Source organism: Gobio gobio (genome assembly GCF_949357685.1).
Source record: "Gobio gobio genome assembly, chromosome: 4".
In the NCBI taxonomy this organism is placed as follows: Eukaryota; Metazoa; Chordata; class Actinopteri; order Cypriniformes; family Gobionidae; genus Gobio; species Gobio gobio.
This window is the reverse complement of record NC_137100.1, coordinates 27,239,032-27,258,872: the sequence shown is the minus strand read 5'-3', so window position 1 is coordinate 27,258,872 and position 19,841 is coordinate 27,239,032. Positions and strand designations below refer to the sequence as shown.

The 19,841-nt window shown below is 38.8% G+C and overlaps 3 protein-coding genes across 4 annotated transcripts; 1 reads left to right on the top strand and 2 right to left on the bottom strand.

Annotated features, from left to right (window-relative positions):
* Positions 1 to 625: 625 nt before the first annotated feature.
* On the bottom strand, positions 626 to 3,826 carry mblac2 (metallo-beta-lactamase domain containing 2). The gene is made up of 2 exons (XM_079814450.1): positions 3,243 to 3,826; positions 626 to 2,062 (listed from the first exon to the last, which is right to left on the bottom strand). Exons 1-2 carry the CDS (start codon positions 3,682 to 3,684, stop codon positions 1,677 to 1,679), a joined length of 828 nt encoding a protein of 275 aa, XP_079670576.1. The 5' UTR covers positions 3,685 to 3,826; the 3' UTR covers positions 626 to 1,676.
* Positions 3,827 to 4,467: 641 nt separating this feature from the next.
* polr3g (polymerase (RNA) III (DNA directed) polypeptide G) lies at positions 4,468 to 7,028 on the top strand (the record flags this gene model as incomplete). The annotated part of the gene is made up of 7 exons (XM_079814000.1): positions 4,468 to 4,578; positions 4,750 to 4,879; positions 5,163 to 5,231; positions 5,304 to 5,363; positions 5,443 to 5,501; positions 5,597 to 5,722; positions 6,942 to 7,028. The coding sequence occupies 7 exons, from the start codon at positions 4,468 to 4,470 to the stop codon at positions 7,026 to 7,028; spliced, it is 642 nt and encodes a 213-aa protein (XP_079670126.1).
* Positions 6,224 to 12,424, bottom strand: lysmd3 (LysM, putative peptidoglycan-binding, domain containing 3). 2 transcript variants are annotated; one of them, XM_079813998.1, is made up of 3 exons: positions 12,311 to 12,424; positions 11,186 to 11,460; positions 6,224 to 8,496 (listed from the first exon to the last, which is right to left on the bottom strand). In XM_079813998.1, the coding sequence occupies exons 2-3, from the start codon at positions 11,450 to 11,452 to the stop codon at positions 7,846 to 7,848; spliced, it is 918 nt and encodes a 305-aa protein (XP_079670124.1). In that variant the 5' UTR covers positions 11,453 to 11,460; positions 12,311 to 12,424; the 3' UTR covers positions 6,224 to 7,845. The 2 variants fall into 2 exon arrangements, with proteins under 2 accessions (XP_079670124.1, XP_079670125.1); XM_079813999.1 differs by having other exon boundaries at positions 6,303 to 8,496; positions 11,186 to 11,477; positions 12,311 to 12,407.
* Positions 12,425 to 19,841: the final 7,417 nt, after the last annotated feature.

Genomic DNA, 19,841 nt, shown 5'->3' with positions numbered 1-19,841 from the left:
TAAATCATTGTGGTGCAAATAGTTTTACAATACTGCATATTGTTATTCTAGTTATCTAGTTTTAGCAGCAAATGAACCAGAAGTGAAGTCTTGCACTTTTACAAGAAATAGCTTACGTCTGCATTGTTAGATTAAGGTGGATAGCATTGGTAGCACATCCTGATAGATAGCATCACTGTTTGTCGCAGTAGGATCGATCTATGATTTTTCTGAACTATATCCATTAAGTCTGACCTTTTCTGGGCAGGTGAATTCATGACTGATGACCAATGAAATTGAGTGTGGGGTGGGGCTTGCGTTTAACTGGTTTGGGGGAGAGGAAACACTACTATATTCATAGTTTTCATGTGACGTCACACACACCTGGAGGGAAAAAAAGGCTTTCCTCCATTGCCCACAAGTCATTTTTACCAGGTTTGCACTAAGTAGGCCTACTAATGTAGTAAGACAGTGATATTAAAAGACAACATTCAGTATACGCCTAATTGATGATGCATACTATGTACAGGCAAGCAGATGAACTCCGAATATAAATGCAACACGCTGTTGTGTCATAGAAAACCATAAGAAACACTTATTCATTTGTATAACGTATGCATCATCAACAAGGTGAATACTGAACTTGATTTTTTTTTAATATCACCATTTTAGTACATTGAGGCACTTTTCATGTTAAGCGTTTTAGAATGTCCAGCTGTTATCCAGGTGATGCATATTGATCACAAGTTCCCAAAGTACCCAAAACATATTTTTGCTTTTCTTCTTTTGAGATGGAAAACTGACAGTTTTATGGACGTTTTGCCCTTCAGGTCTCCGAGCCAGTCACATGATGGAAACTATGAATTGGCCAGCTGAAAATGACCCACAGTACCTACAGTGATTACACTTTTAGTGTTTTCTAGTAGTCTCATATGGCTCGTTTCCACCTAGCATTGCGGTACCGTTCAGGACACTACGATTCGGGACCGTAAACCCTGATCTGGCTTGGGTTTGCACCGCCAACAGCACCCTTATGATAGGCGTGGTCTATCGATCAACATCATTCTCGCGCAAAGAAGAAAGCGACACAGTAAACAACAATGGAGGACATTCAGCAGATCTTGTTCTTGCTTCTCTGCATGTGGCTGTTGTCAAAAGACAACACACTTTGTTTGAGCCAAGGCTGCAAGGAAAAACACAGCCAAAAAAAAATACGCACGTGACAATTCTCAGTCAACCAATCAACATTCTGCAGTGAGTCTAGCTCCACCCTTTAGTACCGGACTATTATGCTAGGTACCCCAACGGAAGGGTGCAAAAGAATTGGTACGGCAGTTCGGAATTAGGTTACCATTCACAACTTCTGATAATGGAAAAGGCAAAAATTACGTACCGTACTGCTCGGTGGAACCGGGAAATATAGATTTCTTTTCATATTAAGCTGGGATATAGGGGAAAATATTTTAATGTTGAAAATTACACACAGCACCTTTAAAATATGGCATTGTCTACTACTCTGTTTGATGCTTTGATGGATATTTTGCAGCATATTTCCCTCATTATTTTGAGCCATGATCAACACAAATACTATTATCAAACTGTATATCATTAGCACACTGTATTACTCAGTGTTTTTACTCTGCCCAATATTGAGGTCTGCAATGATGTATGTTGTTGCATAGTAGTCTGTATCATAACTAGCAGGCACTTCTTGAGTTGGAGGCTCGAAGTGCCAGGCTGGCGATAGACTTCACCACGCAGGTGGAGGCTCTGTGACAGGCACCGGCACTAGCCATGTAGTTGGAGGCTAACCGGTGTAGCCGTTTGCTCCCAAAAGTGTTATAATGGCCAGGCATGACCTGGTCAATCTCCTCTTTATCGACCATCTCTACAAGCCTTTCGCAACTACGGATGTAGTCGCTGATCCTGCTGTAGGGAAGCCAATCAATCATGGAACCATCATAGACCACGTCTCCACTGAACAGCATCTTGTTCTCCTTGTCATGGAGACAAATGCTTCCTCTGGAATGGCCCGGCATGTGGAGAACAGTTATTTGCCGGTCCCCAAGGTTGATAACGTCGCCTGGGAACACAAGGAGGAGGAAGAAAGGAAGGAAATGTAGAATGTGGGAACTGGATATTGTCACTGCATTGCAGCACTGACAAAGCAGAAGCTGTATCGACTGATGCACAAGTTATGAAACAGAGAGGGATTTGTAACATACGTTATGAGCAAGTAAGGATTTGTTTATTATTAGTATAGCTGAGGTGTCCTTGTTCAAGCACAAAAATGTTGAGTTAAAATGTTTTAATATATCTGTATAAGGTATGCTACGAAACATCCACAAACTTTACAAAAAGGGTCAAAGGCACATGGTCTGTTTATCATAAATAATTCAGGGTTCACACAATGTTTGTACTGAATTTTCATGACTTATACAGTCAATTACTGGATATACATTTTTATTAATTTCTTACCGGTTAAATATTTTCAGCTGAGCATAACTATACATAAAAAATAACTATTAAATAAATAAATAAATGCATACAATAGAATGCAATACTGACTATAGACATTTTCCATGATTTTCAGAGGCCTGAAAATCAACCTTTTAAAGGTTTTCCAGGACCATGGCAACCCTGACTCTAGCTATACAGTCTATGTAACCTCATCATCTGAAGATACAGTGTGAGGTAAAAGAATAATTTGTTCAATGACAAACATCTATTTATATGCAGTACAGCATAGTAGTCCATTCACTGAGAATAATGGGGAGGAGGTCATGTGTGGTTTACTCAGAGCTTTACTCTGATTCTGCTGGGTTTCCGCCAATAAGCCACTATAATGGTGCATCTCCACCATCAGGGAAATTATGAAGCCACATTAGACAGTGAGCTTGGTTTTTACTAACCGCTGACATGTCTCTGCTGGGACTGACAAGATCTGATTTGTTTCGATCTCTCTTAGCTCTTCAAAGAATGAAGTCATGCAATGCAGTGCATTTTACTACTGACTTTTGGAGTAGATTAGGCATGAACCAGAGAAAGAGAGAGCGAGAAAGAGAGAGCGAGAGAGAGAAAAGACAGTGAGACAGAGAGATAGATAGATAGGAGACAGACAGACAGATAGATGACAGACAGATAGACAGACAGACAGACAGATAGACAGATAGACAGATAGATAGATAGATAGATAGATAGATAGATAGATAGATAGATAGATAGATAGATAGATGCATTGGCACAACAGCATAATACCCCACCTTCTTGTAATATATGGGTTGGCATAACCGCTTTCACTCTGTACTGTCTTGCTCGCCATCCAGGCGCTGGATCCTCCACGATCTCGCGGTCAGATAGCCATGTCACGGTTTCAAAGTTGTCACCGTTAGCCAGAGCATCCACCTCCGCCTTGTGCACGCCCACCTGTTGAAACTGATGCAGCCCGCCCGAATGATCAAAATGCACATGCGTGCCGATGGCTAGCAGCGGGTTCTTGCGCTTGGAATCCTCCCCTAGCAGCCCTTTACTGTGGATGTATTCAGGCAGACTCCGTAAACCCAGTCCGGTATCTATGACGACGTCCTGGTGGGACCCGCGTATGAGCCAGATATTCGCCCTGTTCCCCGATTCGTAAAAACGCTCCTGGATCCAAAACACCCCATTTTCCAGCGACTTATGCGCGTACCAGTCGGTCGCAGACATCCCCAATACATTCAATAGGTTATTATTGCATAGAAGGATAAATGTATGGTTGTCAACCTATAATTTTGGTTTTAAATCTAGCTGCTTCAGCCGCAGAAAAGACGCTGACACCCTGTTCCGCAAGCGCAGCACGTCACCGATCGTAGTGCAATGACGCGCTGGAGAGTCGGAATACTATTGGTCAATGCGGAAATAGGCCCCACCCAAATAATGCATATTAAGTTCCGTTTAATTGCCTTCAGATACTCATTTATATTCGTCTAAATGCTAAACAAGGTAAGCAGTTGCCCCTTAAATAATTGTTTCTGCAATGCGACCGTCCGCATCGTGCAGTTTTAAAGAAATAGTGCATGCTGTCATAATTTACTCACCCACGTGCTGTTTCAACAGGGGAGACCAACAAGCACCTGTCCAAACAAGAAAAGTGGATCTTCATTTTGATTTGCTATATGCTCCAAAAACACACACAAAAATAAGTCCATGCGATAATATTCCTACATTTCTGAAGTCAAATGATAGCTTTGTGTAATAAACAGACTGATGTTTTTAAAGATAATCTTTCACTCCCCAGTTTACTATTAGATTGCGTTTAATTAAAAATGGAGCTTTAGGCTTAACGTCATTGGTTCTCGCGTGTCACGTGCCCTATCGCGCCGCAATACCTGTTTAAAACGACAGCGGGAATTATGTCTAAATGTCAAAATTATTTATTTATTTGGCCAGATACTATTTTATCAGATCCTCATTCATCCAAACAATTTTAGGAATATTTGACTGACCAAAATGGCTGGAAAGGGGAGAGGAATAGCAGCATTTTCCTTCAACGTTGAGGCTCTGGGCCTCACCAGAGGGTCCATGCCTGAAACCCAGAGAGGGCCGACTCCACTCTTCCCAGTGAGTTATTCTGAACCTTTTTGTTTCCTTCTTAAATTGATATTGTTTCCCACTGAGCTTCAGTAACATTAGATCATTATCCAGAAAGTCCTGACTTCTGCTTTTTTTTTTTGTAGTTGAGTTTTAGAGACATGCATTACCTATGACATAGCCTAATTGTATCTTTTACAGAACATTGAATATAAACCAGGGCCGTTGAAAGCTGGAGAAGATGAAGACTATATGAGAGCTTTGAAACAAGAGATGAGAGGAAGAATGAAAGACCTCCCTTTTAACATAAAATCCCACGCAGGAAAGGGAGGTAAGTGGTAGCCTTTATTCAATTTAGTAACATATAATACCTAATGCTTCCTACTAGGTGTCTTGTGATTGCTGAGATAATCGTATTGTAAAAGTAGATGAGCACTGGGGGCAATATTGTGTTTTAACACTGACCGTAAGATATTAAATCTATTTAACCCTGAGTTTAAGTGAAATACTATAACTGATTAGGGAGATTATAACCATGTTGATTCAAGTAAGAACTGTCTTAAAGTGTTTTAAAGTGTTTGCCAGTGTGCTCTTCTCACCAGTATAATTCACAGATGTGGAGCGGTACAAGGAAAAATACACAAAAGAAATTAAAAAAATTGAAGAGGACGACTGGACACCAGGTATTGCAGGAATCACGTATGTGTACAATTTAAATTGACTGATTTCCGATAATTTAGAGGCTTGATTTGTAGATTGGAACCGTCTTCCGAAGGAGCTGAAGCCACAGAAGAAGATAATTAAGAAGAAAAGAGGTGATTCAAGAAATGCAGAATCCCTCATTAAACAAACTACCAGTTTTGAATGGCATGTAAACAACTTGAATATGTACAGATAAGAAATCCGCAATGATCTCAAGTAAGGACAAGAAGGAAATGCTGAATAAACTGGATGTGAGTTCATGCTATGCTCATCACAATAAACTGCTGCACTATTCATGTTTTTTTTTGGGAATTGAGCTGCTGTTTGACTTTTGCTTGTTTCTCAGGAACTTGAGAAGAAGGGAGAAGTAAAATCAGATGAAGAGGGTGAGGAGAAGAAAGAGAAGAAAGAGGGTGAGGAAGGGGAGGAAGAAGAAATTGAAGAAGAATATGAAGATGAAGAGCTTGAAGAGGTACAAGATTTTATCAAAAATCAATAACAATATTCTAGGTTAAATAAATCTGCATCGACAGCATCTGTAGAATGTTGTGCATTACCACAGAAATAATTTAGTTTACACTTCAGTGTAACTATAACACTTAAATATTGCTTGATTTACGAATGAGACTGGTGTGATTTAATCACTACCAAATGTGTCTGTGCAAGGCGATCTGCTTTTTAGATGGAAAATTTGTGCATGGATTTTTATTTGTTCTGTCCAGTTTGTAGGGGGAAAAACATTACAACAAAATATGCAACATTTTCTTATTTGTTAATGTGTCCTATGCACCTGCCACCTGTTTACTTTTTATTCTGTGGTAATCAGCAACATTGTTTTTTAGACACACTTTGTGTTTGCAAACTGTGATGGTTTTTGTGGGCGGAGCTTACCTGGTGGCAGAAAATGACAGTTCTGCAGTAGCAGTTAGTGGTTTATATCTCACAATTGACTTTTTATTGACTTTTTTTTCCTCGCAAATCCAAGTTTATATCTCACAATTCTAAGAAGGATAAACAGAATTGTGAGATACTCGTTATTGTCTTTTTTTGTTATAAAGTCCAAACTGGGAGATATGAACGCAAATGCAAAAAAAAAAGATTTGAGAAGTTATCTATGTAAATTGTTATAGGTTTAAATATTATTTAATGCTGTATGTCCCTATGAACAGCATATGTGAATATTATGTAGACTTACGGTTTTCAATTTCATGCTGTAATAGTAGACTAATCATTGCAGTCTTCAACGATAGAATTCTATAAAAATGAAAACTGTATTTTTTGCATTCTGACTCTGACATAAAGGCACAACATTTTTCTTTTACTCTGTGGATTTTGCCCATTTTCCTCCACTTGTTACTGCTATTTTTCTGCCATCATGCACATTCAGTTGCGAGTGGCGTAACTGTGACGCCTGCTCCAAATTGGTCTATAGATCCTGTTGACAGAGTTTACGGCTGCATTCATTTAACCTAAAACATGTCGTCAGCATAGCGAACACATTGCATATATCTAACATTGTTTCAGTTACTGAGAATTTTTTTGGTGCTACTGTTTTGACAGCACAGAGCATGTGCTACATGATGTTCATGTTTGAATAATCAATAGTGTATGTGCTTGCACGCTCTTGCCTTTCTAAATTCCAGAGTAGTAAAAGCACTCAATGATCAAACCGTTTTTTTTTTCCCCCACAGGAAAACGACTATATAGCAAACTACTTTGAAGACGGTGATGAATACGGCGGAGGAAGTGATGACAACATGGATGAAGCCACTTACTAGCAATAAATAAAAGCAATCGCTCATTAAAAATAAGTCTATCATACAAGAGAATTTTAGTGCATCAATACACGCATACTATATAAAAAGCACAAATTTAGTTGATTCACTTCCAAGAGCTCAGTATTCACTGAGTTATATAGATTAAACTTTTATTAAGCTAAAGGCTAAACATAATTAGGAGATTCAGGTGCTAAAATATAATTCCTTTATTTTCAACCTGCATCTACAGTCTACAGGATGAAGGCACGTACTGTTCAGAAGTCAATTATTGAACTCATGTTTCATAGAAATGTTTACATCTCTGCTACTCGAATGGAATTGAGCACATGCGAGAATATTTAACAAATCATCCCTGTGCTCTTGCTAGAAGAAAACCAGGAAGCTATTACGGTTCCGTTTTAACTTTTGTTTTTCTTTACAAGCTAAATTTTAAAATTAAATCCAGCAACTTTACCAGTTCACCAGTTGCAATACTGAATCTGGATTCTACATTTCCTAAAATAAATTAATGTGTTTATTTCCCTGACAACCAGACAGCGGCAGCAAATGTCTTAATGTATCATCTGTTTGCCGTCAAGGCAAACTACGAGCTTAATAGAGGTACAGAGCTATACACTGGCTCACGAGTGATGCACAAACAGCAAAACCAGCATCAAACTGTGCAAAATGCATCAAGGAAATATGCTGACAGGATTGGAATCATTTCTTGATTACTTGATCCTCGTTTATGTTCTACTTCATGTGGTATAAAATGTGGTTTGGCTTATACCATCCATAAATGCCTCCAAATTAAATCCCTGGTGATCTAAGTGCCCCTTTACGTTTCCTTTTTGTGCTTCACAAAATGTTGCTGTTCAATAACAGGCTGTAGGTGAGAGTCTTGGTGAGAGGCAGCATTGCCCCGTGGTAACCCAAGAGGCTCAGCGATGGCTGGCTGTGTTGGTCCAGGCCTGATAGAGTCTGTGGTAGTGTGGTGGCTAACATCAGCTTTCATCAAAACTTCATAGTACAACAGGTAAAAAACAGGTGTAACAATGCCCACGACCAACATGATGGCCACTGCGGTCCACCATCTCATTCCCCAGTCAGCCCCATAGTACGGGTCTTTTTTATGAGCCGGTCTGCGCTCAGAATCTCCCAACAGCGGCTGCTCCAGTGAGGACACCACCTCGTCCAGGCTGCTCCTGGAAGGGGCAGATGACTTGACGAGAAGTTGAATGTCCTTGTCCTTCTCCTGCAGGAAACACTCCACGCTGTCCACAGACGAGGAAGAAGATGAGTCCAAGGATGATCCCAAAATCTGTACCTCTGTGATTCTGCGAGTGCCGCAGGGTGAGCTGCTTTTGTGGGGAGTGGTGTTGTGAGTTTCTGTGAATGAGCTGAACTTTCTCACAGGGATCCTTATGGACCGCAGCGCAAAGAAGTCCTGCTCAGTTAGAAGATTGTTGGCCCGCTTTATGTCTGCAACCTGAAAACAAACAAGAAAAATCTAAATCAGTACAATATATTTGGGCAGCTATTAGGGGAGCAAGACTGATTTACATTTTTACATGTCAGAACAGGAAGGAGTCGTTATTATGGGATGTAACGCAAGGCAGAGTTTAGTTTACAGCAGCATCATCATAACTTGTGTCGTTAATATAGAACTTGACTTGCGTGATTAGGTGTGACCATAACGCAAATTTTACACCAGGTACTAATGTGGCTCATCCAATCAGAATTTAGAGTGGGAACCATGCATCACGTGTTATTTTTGTACTGAGACTTTACACTTAAAGCTACAGTCCGTAAGTTGCCTCTGTCGCCATCTCTGTTTGAAAACTGCAGTTGCAGTTATTTGCAGAATTATCATCTTTACGTGGGTTGTGCATCGGCACAGCTCCTCAGCACAGTTTTGAGGAGTATGTGTGGCTTGCTGTCAGTCACCACACAGGTGTGGATACTGTACTTCGGAATCACAGATTTTACGTCTTGGAAGTATGACCAAAATAAGAATGTTCCCCGCAAAATGTCATCGGAACAAATAAGTAACATGTATGCAGCATCCTCACATGCGATTCTACTACTAGCCGGACTCGTTCTATGTATACAGACGTGACATAATGATGCAAAGACATGCTGGAATTTCCTGCAGAAATCCACCAGTACCACTCAAATTATAACATTTTTACAAGCTTAATGTTGTGAATCGGTAAAGCTGGGCATACACTGTGCGATTTCTGTGCGACTTCAGCAAGGTTACCTACTCACACTGTACGATTAGATCGCATGCGATGTAAAAGCCAAAGCTCACGGTTTATGACACTGATCGTCGAGCGCGACTTGTCTGCTCTCACTGTACGAGTGAAATATGTGCAATAAAACCCCTGTGCCTAGTGCGACGATAGACCATGCAGGTTATAATAGAGAGATGCATCAGCTATCGATATCAAGAGGATTTAGCATTTACAATTTATATATAAAAATGATTATTATTATTAGGGTAGGCCTACTTTTATTATTAAATTGATATTACATTTAATTTGCCCCCGCGATAATTTCATAACGCATCAATGCATAACCGACACGCTGCATAATAAAAGAATAGATAGATTAGCTTACTCCTCATAATTTAAATACACTTTGCCCAATTAAACAAGGAATTATAGGCCAATAATTAAGTCCATAATATATGTCAGAACACTGCAATGATATCAGTAATATTATCAAAAAGTTTGAGCAGCTTTATTTAAAAAACAACTTGTTTAACACGAAATGAGCCTATACTTCTCTTCTAATTTTTTTCACAGTATGGGCCACAGGAGAAATAGGCTATACGTTAAAAGTAGATTTATCTCTCGTTGTCTCTGTGAGAATATGCGCTGAAAGCTTGTCAGATTTCACTTTCTGTAATGAATAATTGACTAGGTTTGAGACTTCACCGACTCTCGCGCACATTGCATTTTTGCGTGATATCCACCGACTCACCTTCATGATTTAAAACGAAAAAAAGAAAAAACTATATTGCGCCGTGACATTGTGTCAAATGATGGACAACGGTTCACATTTCCCATGATAATAAAATTAAGTAAATATTAAATAATTTGTAAATAAATGATCAAGTAGCTAAATGAATAAAAGAGGCAATGGATCTACACGGTGGTTTGAAAGTCTTAGATTATCCATTTTACAACACGAACTGGAGGCATGCAACGGTTTGCTAAATTGCTGCTTAAAGAATTTAAAGATCGTCCTATTTTAGTTTTCTTTCTTGCTGCATTAAAGATTAAATGGTTTCGTAGCTCTGCTTCAGCTGTGCAATAACCTCACGAGGGGCGACCAGAATTTCTGACATGCCAGAAATTCATCCGATTGCCGATCGGGAGAGGTTTGTCGCCTCTCGTTTCCACCTGTACACTGCACGAACACCTCACTACAAACGACGCACGATAAAGCTGAAAATCGGCCCGAGAGTCGCACGAGTCAGAATTCAGCTCGAAATCGGACGAAAATCGCACCGTGTATGCCCAGCTTAAGGAGATTCACAACGAGATTGAACACTGGCTGGTTAGACTGAACACTGGCTGGTTAGGTACTTGCTCAGATTTTTGGATCCTTTTTAACCAAACCTGAAAACCTGTTGAACAGGGTTGGAGCTAAACTCTGCAGGGAGGTAGATCTCCAGGAACAGGGTTGGGCAACCCTCTATCTTCCTCTAAATCCTTAATAAGAATTTTTTTATTCACTTAATTATCCTAAAATAGACATTACCACATGGTTATTAAAGTCGTGACGAAATGGAAGTAGCGTCAGTAGATCTTTTCTTACATATTGTGAGTATACATACGAGTATAACTGATCATTAGAAAAAAACTATGTCTGGACTCTGGACATCCATTGGTTGTTGATTAGCTTGTAAAATGTGGACTTTGCATTTAAAAGGAGGAAAATGTATGCAAAATTTAGAGGGAGGGTTTAAGCAAACTAAATAAGACGTCAGGCATACGCAACGAGAGAAGCATGTCCAGTTATGACATTGATTAAACATGAGGTAAACAAAAAATTAACGGGTGAATTGTTCACAATAAGACCTATAACGTGCATTTAGACCTAATTTCATGCCGACTTCAAAATTTTAAAAAAAGTAAGAAGGGCACAATAAGGGAACCATGACTTACAGTACAGAAATATTGCAGAGAAATACTGATCAGTGTATCTCCCTCTTTTATGTCCCTTATCAAGTATACAATATCGTCCTTGCGATCTGTAGATGTGCTGCTCCTGCGATGCCTCTCCCTGCCTCTGGAACGCAGTTCAAAAGTCTCTCCATCCTCCTCAGAGTATTCAGTCTCTGAGTTGTTCCCAAAAGCGGACATGTAACCACCTGTGGGTGGCTGCACTGTGGTTGCAAACTGGAAACCATTGTGCTGGTTCCTTCCAGTCATTTTTCACTCTGAAAAGAACAAAAGGCTGATGAATGTTATTGTTGGGCACAGGTGTGCATCACAAAATTTACTCTTTGTTTGATGGTTCTGATGTCATTGGATTCCTTATACTGAGGCAGATTAAAAACAAATAGATAGTTGAGGTGTGGAAAAATTAGATATGGGCGGATATCTACGTTAGTAGACTGCTGTAAGCACAAAATGTGCTCTGCCATGTAATATACAACAGCTAACACAACTGATAAGGCCAAATTCAACCTTGGCCGATGTTGACAAGCTATTTTTGTGATGTTCCTAGTCTTGAAAGTGCAGACATATTAACCAGTGTCTCCTGTGAGTGTGAACTATATTTCTAAAGTGGCCTGGCAAGCGCAGGTAGCGCTAACTAGCAGCTAAACATCTATTAGCATGTATACATATCTTCACAAGACTAATTGTATTCAATAAAGAACAACAATGACATCTAACCAAACAGCGTTTAGTTACATGAAATAAACGCTAAATGGTTGTCTATCGGATAAAGCCACCCACTTAATAAGGTTTATACATATAGAAGCTAAGTAGCTCAGTTAGCATATTTTAGCCACTGCTACGCAAAACACCAACTACAATTTCGCCATTTGGAAAATAATCTCTTAGAATACATGGTACTATAGCAGTTCCTGTAAGCATACATAACTAATTTAATAATATGTAATATCTTGAAATCCCCATTAGTAAACAGGGTCAATGGTCTCGTGCTAATGATGCTAACCAAACTTTATATCAACAAACGGTGATTTGCTATCTAGCTCGATTTCAGATAATATAACAGCAGCGCTAATTAAAGCTTCTGTTTATCAGTTTTCTGAGGTTTACCTGAGAAACGAGTATGGTCCGCTTGACTTTAATGATTAGGCCATTCTCCAGTTTCCTCTATGTGCCTCATTACTTCTGCTGCTGGATTACTGGAGGCAGAGACGCCACGTCAACACAGAGACAGCGTGAGCACGCACTGACATCATCGACATCTCTCCATGTCTCGATTACATCATCAACTGTTCAGAAGGTTTATTATTATCATCAATTTTTGTTTTTTCCTCAACTCACAAAAGAGATCCATAAGCGCAGTATTTCAAAGAAACTCGATGTCCCAACCTTATATTTACTCATATTGTATCGTTTGACAGACAATATATGGAAAAGGTTGGTCTTATATCTAATCAATATTTAATTACAAACAAACTTAAGGAGGCATTATTCAAAATTAAACTTAGAGTTTACCCAGTGAAACATTACTTTATACATGTAAAGGTGATATTGATTTTATTTGCACTTTTTGTGACCGTTGCCCTGAAACTGTGGTTCATTTATTTTGGCACTGCCCATTTGTAAGACTGGCAAAATGTTTGTGATTTTATCACAAAGAACATTGGTGGCCAATTTGTGTTGTTCTGGAAACATTTATTGGTCATTTGGAGAACTGCAGAGACAATCATAGTCAGGTTTAGAAAATAAAAATAAAAACAAATGTCCATGTTCACAAATGTAACCTGTTTCTGTAAAAAAAAGAAAAGAAAAAAAGAAAGAGCTTTTTATTGACTCAATCTGGTTTTCTATGAAGCAAAAATCAGTTAAAACTTTGAAAATTGATAAATGTTTCAATATTTGTATATTATAGTAAGGTGTGTGCACTTATTCGAATATTCGATTTGTAATTAATATTCGAAAAATAAAAATACTAATCGAATTTTGCTATATTGCTTTGCTGGTCGTAAAAGCAGAGAATCCATGATAAATCCCACTAAAACTCGCAGTTATAACTAAATCCACTCGGTGGCGCTGTGGAGTGTGTTAATTTGAGTATTTGATCACATAAAGTCGTCTGTCTCGCGATGTTTGCAATTACTTAGATGAAAATTGAAAATGATCTTACAAAATGGAGTTACTTTTGACAAAATTAATTAATGAAACTGAGTATCAAATTATCACGACCGCAATGAGAAATCACATGAAATCCAAACACCAGGCGAATGAGAAAAGACAGCTCCATCACTGCATTCACAAGTGCAGGTAAGTTAAGCATAACATAGCTAAAATTATCTCGAGATATGATGCTTCCTTTAAGTTTTGTCGAGGGATTAGAACAGAAAACATAAAGTACTGTTAGAAACTTGCACCTTTATCTCTGTGTCTCTGCAACTGTCAGCGGAGCGCGTTTTCTCACTTGAAAGCCTATCATTATCGCCATTATATGATTTTTTTTCCCCTCAACATTAGAATGTGAAACAATATAATCACGATAACCATATTCTGACTCGAGTGTACGTTCTGCACTTTAACTGGCGCTTTGCTTTAGTGTTTTTTCCCCGCTCGCGCTGCTTGAGCTTATTGTTGCTTGTTCTTTAGGCCTATTTTTTTGTTTTCCCATATTGTTTAATGTTTTGAACTTAATGAAAACCTTAAGATATAAACGTACGCTTGTTGTGAATATTACCTAATCATAAGTTTGTTCAGAAATGGTGACGACAACATGATGAATAATAAAAATAACACAATTTAAATAAACGAATATTCGAATATTCGTTTTGTATGAGCCCAAATATTCGAATACAATGTTATGGAAAAATGCCCATCCCTAATTATAGTATGTATATACACCGATCAGGCATGACTGACCACTTTCCTAATATTGTGTTGGTCCCCCTTTTGCTGTCAAAACAGCCCTGACCCGTCGAGGCATGGACTACCACATGTTCTGTGGTATCTGGCACCAAGATGGTAGCAGCAGATCATTTAAGTCCTGCAAATTGCGAGGTGGGGCCTCCATAGATTAGACTTGTTTGTTCAGCACATCCCACAGATGCTCGATTGGATAAAGTTCTGGGGAATTTGGAGGCCAAGTCAACACCTCACAATCGTTGTTGTGCTCCTCAAACATTCCTGAACCATTTTTGCTTTATGGCAGGGTGCATTATACTGCTGAAAGAGGACACAGCCACCAGGGAATACCGTTTCCATGAAAGGCTGTACATGGTCTGCAACAATTCTTAGGTGTTACGTGTCAAAGTAACATTCACATGGATGGGAGGACCCAGGGTTTCCCAGCAGAACATTGTCCAAAGCATCACACTGCCTCCGCCGGCTTGCCTTCTTCCTATAGTGCATCCTGGTGCCATGTGTTCTCCAGGTAAATGACATACACACACTCGGCCATCCACGTGATGTAAACATGATTCATCAGACCAGCCCACCTTCTTCCATTGCTCCGTGGTCCAGTTCTGATGCTCACATGCCCACTTTTAGCGCTTTCAGCGGTGGACAGTGGTCAGCATGGGCAGCCATGACTGGTCTGTGGCTATGCAAAGCAAACTGCGATGCACTGTGTTTTCTGACACCTTTCTATCAGAACCAGCATTAATTTCTTGAGCAATACAGTAGCTTGTCTGTTAGATCGGCCCACACGGGCCAGCCTTCGCTCCCCACGTGCATCAATGAGCCTTGGCCGCCCATGATACTGTTGTCGGTTCACCACTGATCCTTCCTTTGACCACTTTTGATGACTACTGCAGACCGGGAACACCCCACAAGAGCTGCAGTTTTGGAGATGCTCTGACTACTCAAATCCTTACGCTTGCCCATTTTTCCTGCTTCTAACACATCAACTTTGAGGACAAAATGTTCACTTGCTGCCTCATATATCTCACCCACCAAAATGTGTCGTGATGAAGAGTTAATCAGTTTTATTCACTGCAAAGCTGAATTTTCATAAGCCATTACTCCAGTCTTCAGTGTTATCGTTCAGAAATCATTCTAATATGCTGATTTATTATCAATGTTGGGAACCGTTGTGCTGCTTAATGTTTTTTTTTAAAAACCTGTAATACGTTTTTCAGGATTCTTTGATAAATAAAAAGCATTTAAAGCATTTATCAGTAATTCTTTTGTAACAACTACTGCTCAAAAGTTTGGGGTCAGTATTTTTTATTTTATTTTTTAAAGAAATTAATACTTTAATTCAGCAAGGATGATAAATAAATAAAAAGTGATAGTAAATATTATATATATATATATATAAATGCTATTCTTTTAAAAATTGTATTCATCAGCGAATCCTGAAAAAAGTACCACAGGTTCCAAACAAATGACTTTATGAACTGTATGTCTGCCTCTGCCTCTCTCGCTACAGTGAGACTGCATTCACTCTGTTCATAGTCAGCACTTTTCTTAGTTTAGGTTTGTTCAGATATTCTGCCAGATTATATTCTCTGTTTTGGAACTGATAGCATTTCAGTTTAGGGGCAGTGGCTTAAAGGAACACTCCACTTTTTTTGAGAATAGGCTCCTTTTACAAGTCCCCTAGAGTTAAATAGTTGAGTTTTACCGTTTTTGAATCCATTCAGCCGATCTTTGTATCTGGCGGTAGCACTTTTAGCATAGCTTAGCATACATCATTGATTCTGATCAGTCCATTAGCATCTCATTCAAAAAATGACCAAAGACACTTTCAATATTTTTCCTATTTAAAACTTGACTCTTCTACAGTTACATCGTGTGCTAAGACCAACTGAAAATGAAAAGTTGCGATTTTCTACACCTATATGGCTAGGAACTACTTTTTCATTCCTGCGTAATAGTCGCAGATCTTCGCGGCCGTACCATGGCTGCAGCGGCGCAATGATTTGTTGGTATTCTGTGAAACATGGTGGTAGTATACACCTTCGACTTACTATCACAGCCCTTTACAACACACAGAACCATGGCTAATCACACAGGTAAATCCACAACACAATTTGTCGGCTGCAAGCCTGAAACTTTCTCTGCAACTACACGAACTTAGTGCCGGTCACATTGAAAGTTACCTAGCTGGGGGCTACTTTCAGACGCTGCGTAATATCATTGCGCCGCTGCAGCCATGGTAGGGGAGAACCGGGGCGAAAGTAACACGGGACGAAAGTAACAACGCGATTTTCTCCGAGCCCTGAATACATTTGCATTTCAAGCTATGACAGCACGTTCAGCACACAACCCTTGACGGATCTGCCAAATATCATGTGATTCCGCCATCGTTTCCCGCGGTTAGGTCCGAAATGCAGTTTTCAAGTACGGCAAGTAAATTAATGAAGCGGTACTTTTTTTCTAATTACAAGTTGTGTTTGTTGTTTCATGTGTCACAGTAATGATCAATCTACGGGTTATTTAGTGCTGTTACACACCCTGAAGGTTTGTCTTTTCAGAGTTTTTCAGTATAAAAGTAAATCGTGTTTAAATGTCAGGACTTCCTGTCAGGACGAAAGTAACACTTGTCACTTTTGTCCCGCTATTATATATATAATGCATATTATGCAAATTTAATTTAATTTAATTTTTATATTGTTCATACTGTTGAAGAAAAAACGTATCAAATAGATTGACATTGCAAATAAAAAATATTCTAAACAATTCAAGTTTTTACTGTCATATTACATTTGAAATGAACTTTAACATATAAAATGAAAATGTAATTTAATAATTTTTTTGCAAAGATAAAGGACAAAATATGTTTGCAGTTACATATTAACAAGGGGTATGTTTAATAAAAACAAGAGTAGCACCAAAAAATCTAGCTTGTATTGTTGTGTTACTTTCGTCCCACCTGATGGGGTCAAAAGTAACAATGTGCAGCTTATGTTCAAAGTGCAATTATACTGTAGTCGTTCTACATTTGTACAAAATACCACCTGCTATTGATAGACCACACTTGTGAGTTATTGGCCACAGCAAAAATATATCTCGGTCTAAAACATTATCTTTTAAAATTACGATTTTCTGAAAAATTGTACTTTCGTCCCTGCTCTCCCCTACAGCCGCGAAGATCCGAGACTATATTAGCCTACGCAGGAATGAGAAAGTAGTTCCTAGCCATATAGGTGTAGAAAATCGCAACTTTTCATTTTCAGTTGGTCTTAGCACACGCTGTAACTGTAGAAGAGTCAAGTTTTAAATAGGAAAAATATTGAAAGTGTCTTTGTACTGAGGTGCCCTTGAGCAAGACCCCCTAACCCCCAATTGCTCCATGGGTGCCACATCAAAAATGTCTCTTATGCTTATTAAAAATGTCTCTTAAACTCACCAAGGCTGAATTAATTTGATGATAAAATACAGTAAAAAGAGTTGTAATACTGTAAAATGACCTTTTTTGTATTTGAATTTTAAAATATAGCCTAATGTATCCTTGTGAAGGCAAAGCTGGATTATTTTTTTTTAGCAGCCACGCCAAAGTTATCCTTCAGAAATCATTCTATGTGGCTAAGAGTTCAGTCTGTCTTAAAATACACCAGCCTCTAGTAAAACAAGTGTGATTTATTAAAGTGGCACGTGAAAGTCCTGTTTAATCATGGGTGCAGTTCGCATTTGAATCGTTTGTGGGAGGCTGGGAGCTGCAGTGTAGCGGTGCGCCACAGGTTGATTTTTAGAAACGTCATTTGCCATCCTCCACAAAGCCTCTCCGCCTGAGGAAGACAGATCGCTGGGTGGAGCTGTTCCCTCGGTCTCTCAAGCAAGGAGGTTAATGAGATTAGCACATCCCTGCTCAGACAAGACAAGGCTCTACCCAAGTCCACTAGTTCAGACGGGGCAAGCGTTTAAACGGACTGCATGGCAGCGCATGTCGAGATTCACGCGCACCCACACTCACCTCGCATGGACTGGAGAATCAAACCAGCGTCCTGTATGAAAAGCCACTCTTGCCCAAACTGATTGAGCTGTTCAAGAACAACTTCTGTGCAGGAACAGTGGAAGCGCAGCGCGATTGTCACGATGTATTTATCATCCCATTGACGGACACAGCGCTGACCGGTTCAATATAGCCCGGACCTTTTGTCATTTGCCTTGGAGTGTTACAACAAAGTGTTAGGTAAGTAACTTATATATCACATTAAATGTCCGTCACTTCGTTGTGTGGACCAGTGTTGTGCAACAATTTGGTGAAATTACACGGTCATACACTCGCTTCAAAGCGTTACGGTCAGTTTATTACAGCAAGCTGCGCGAGATATCTGATTATTAAGTTTGCTGTTTTTTCTTCGTTTTTTGTGAAGCTGATCGTTTAATAAGATAATTCTTCATTTCAGTATGGCAGAAACATTAAATATCAAGAGTTTATTCACTTTAAATATGTTAGTTTGCTTGTGTCACATTTGGCTTACGGACTGCTGGTACAATCATTTTACTTGCATCCACGGGCAATTTTGACATTGTTGGGGGTACTTTTATTCTTCCTCTCGTAATAATAAACACATCAGCCATAATCGTTTAGAAGCATTTTAACGTTAAATCAATTCATCGTTTGTGGATGAGAGGCCATTCTCCTGCGCTTCCATGGTTACTGTGAGGGTCTTCAGCGCGCTTTGTGTCTCTTTCCTCCCGCTCCCATTGAGGTAAAACAACAGTCGGCGGGGCTCCTCCCCACACAGGGGCTTTGAGATGGGACGCGCTCGCGAAGCCCACTGTCATCCAAAACTCAAACGGTGATCTCACTCATCATTACGCACATCAGTTTAGGTGATGTGAGGGCCCTTCTCAGTTTAGGGTCCCTACAGGTTTGCCTGTAACACCGTCTCATAAGTTAGTCATGGTCTGCAGTGGTTGATTAGTTACTTCTGAAATGTTAGGCTATGATTTCACATGATATAACTGAAATTGTAATTAGTAACATTATCTTTTAGATGACACTTTTAGGTAATCTAATATGGTTATGTCTGGATTATTTGTTCACATGCATGATGAAAAAAAAATGTATGTGTATATATATATATATATATATATATATATATATATATATATATATATATATATATATATATATATATATATATATATATATATATATATATATATTTAAGGTAATGTCAATAAATATAAAGAAGCTGTAATCTGATTATGTACATGTTACTTCAATTAATATTACTTGTAAACAGTGCTGGTCAGGTAGTCACTGATTACATAATCTGGAAAATTAAATTGTAATTAGATGTTATTACATTTTAAAATACTCATATACAGTTATTTTTTTATTGATTATCATGATTACATATTATTCACACAATGGCAGGAAATTATTAATGATTTATTATATCCCTAATTCTTCTTTTAAATTTTACTTTCTAAAAAAGCATATTGCATATTCAGGAAGTCTAGTTTAGTGAAATTACAGAGACCAACCAGTATTCATGTGGCTATAATTACATGAAAATTTGAGAGGCCACAAAGAATTTGACAACTGGATTTACAGAAATCATTTCACTTTTTCACTTTGCAATATCGCATATTAAATCATTAACACTTTCATTATTATTTTAATAATGCACTGCTATGTCTTAGCAAGGATTTTGTCTTTCAAACACATTTACTATTATAAAAATATTTATTT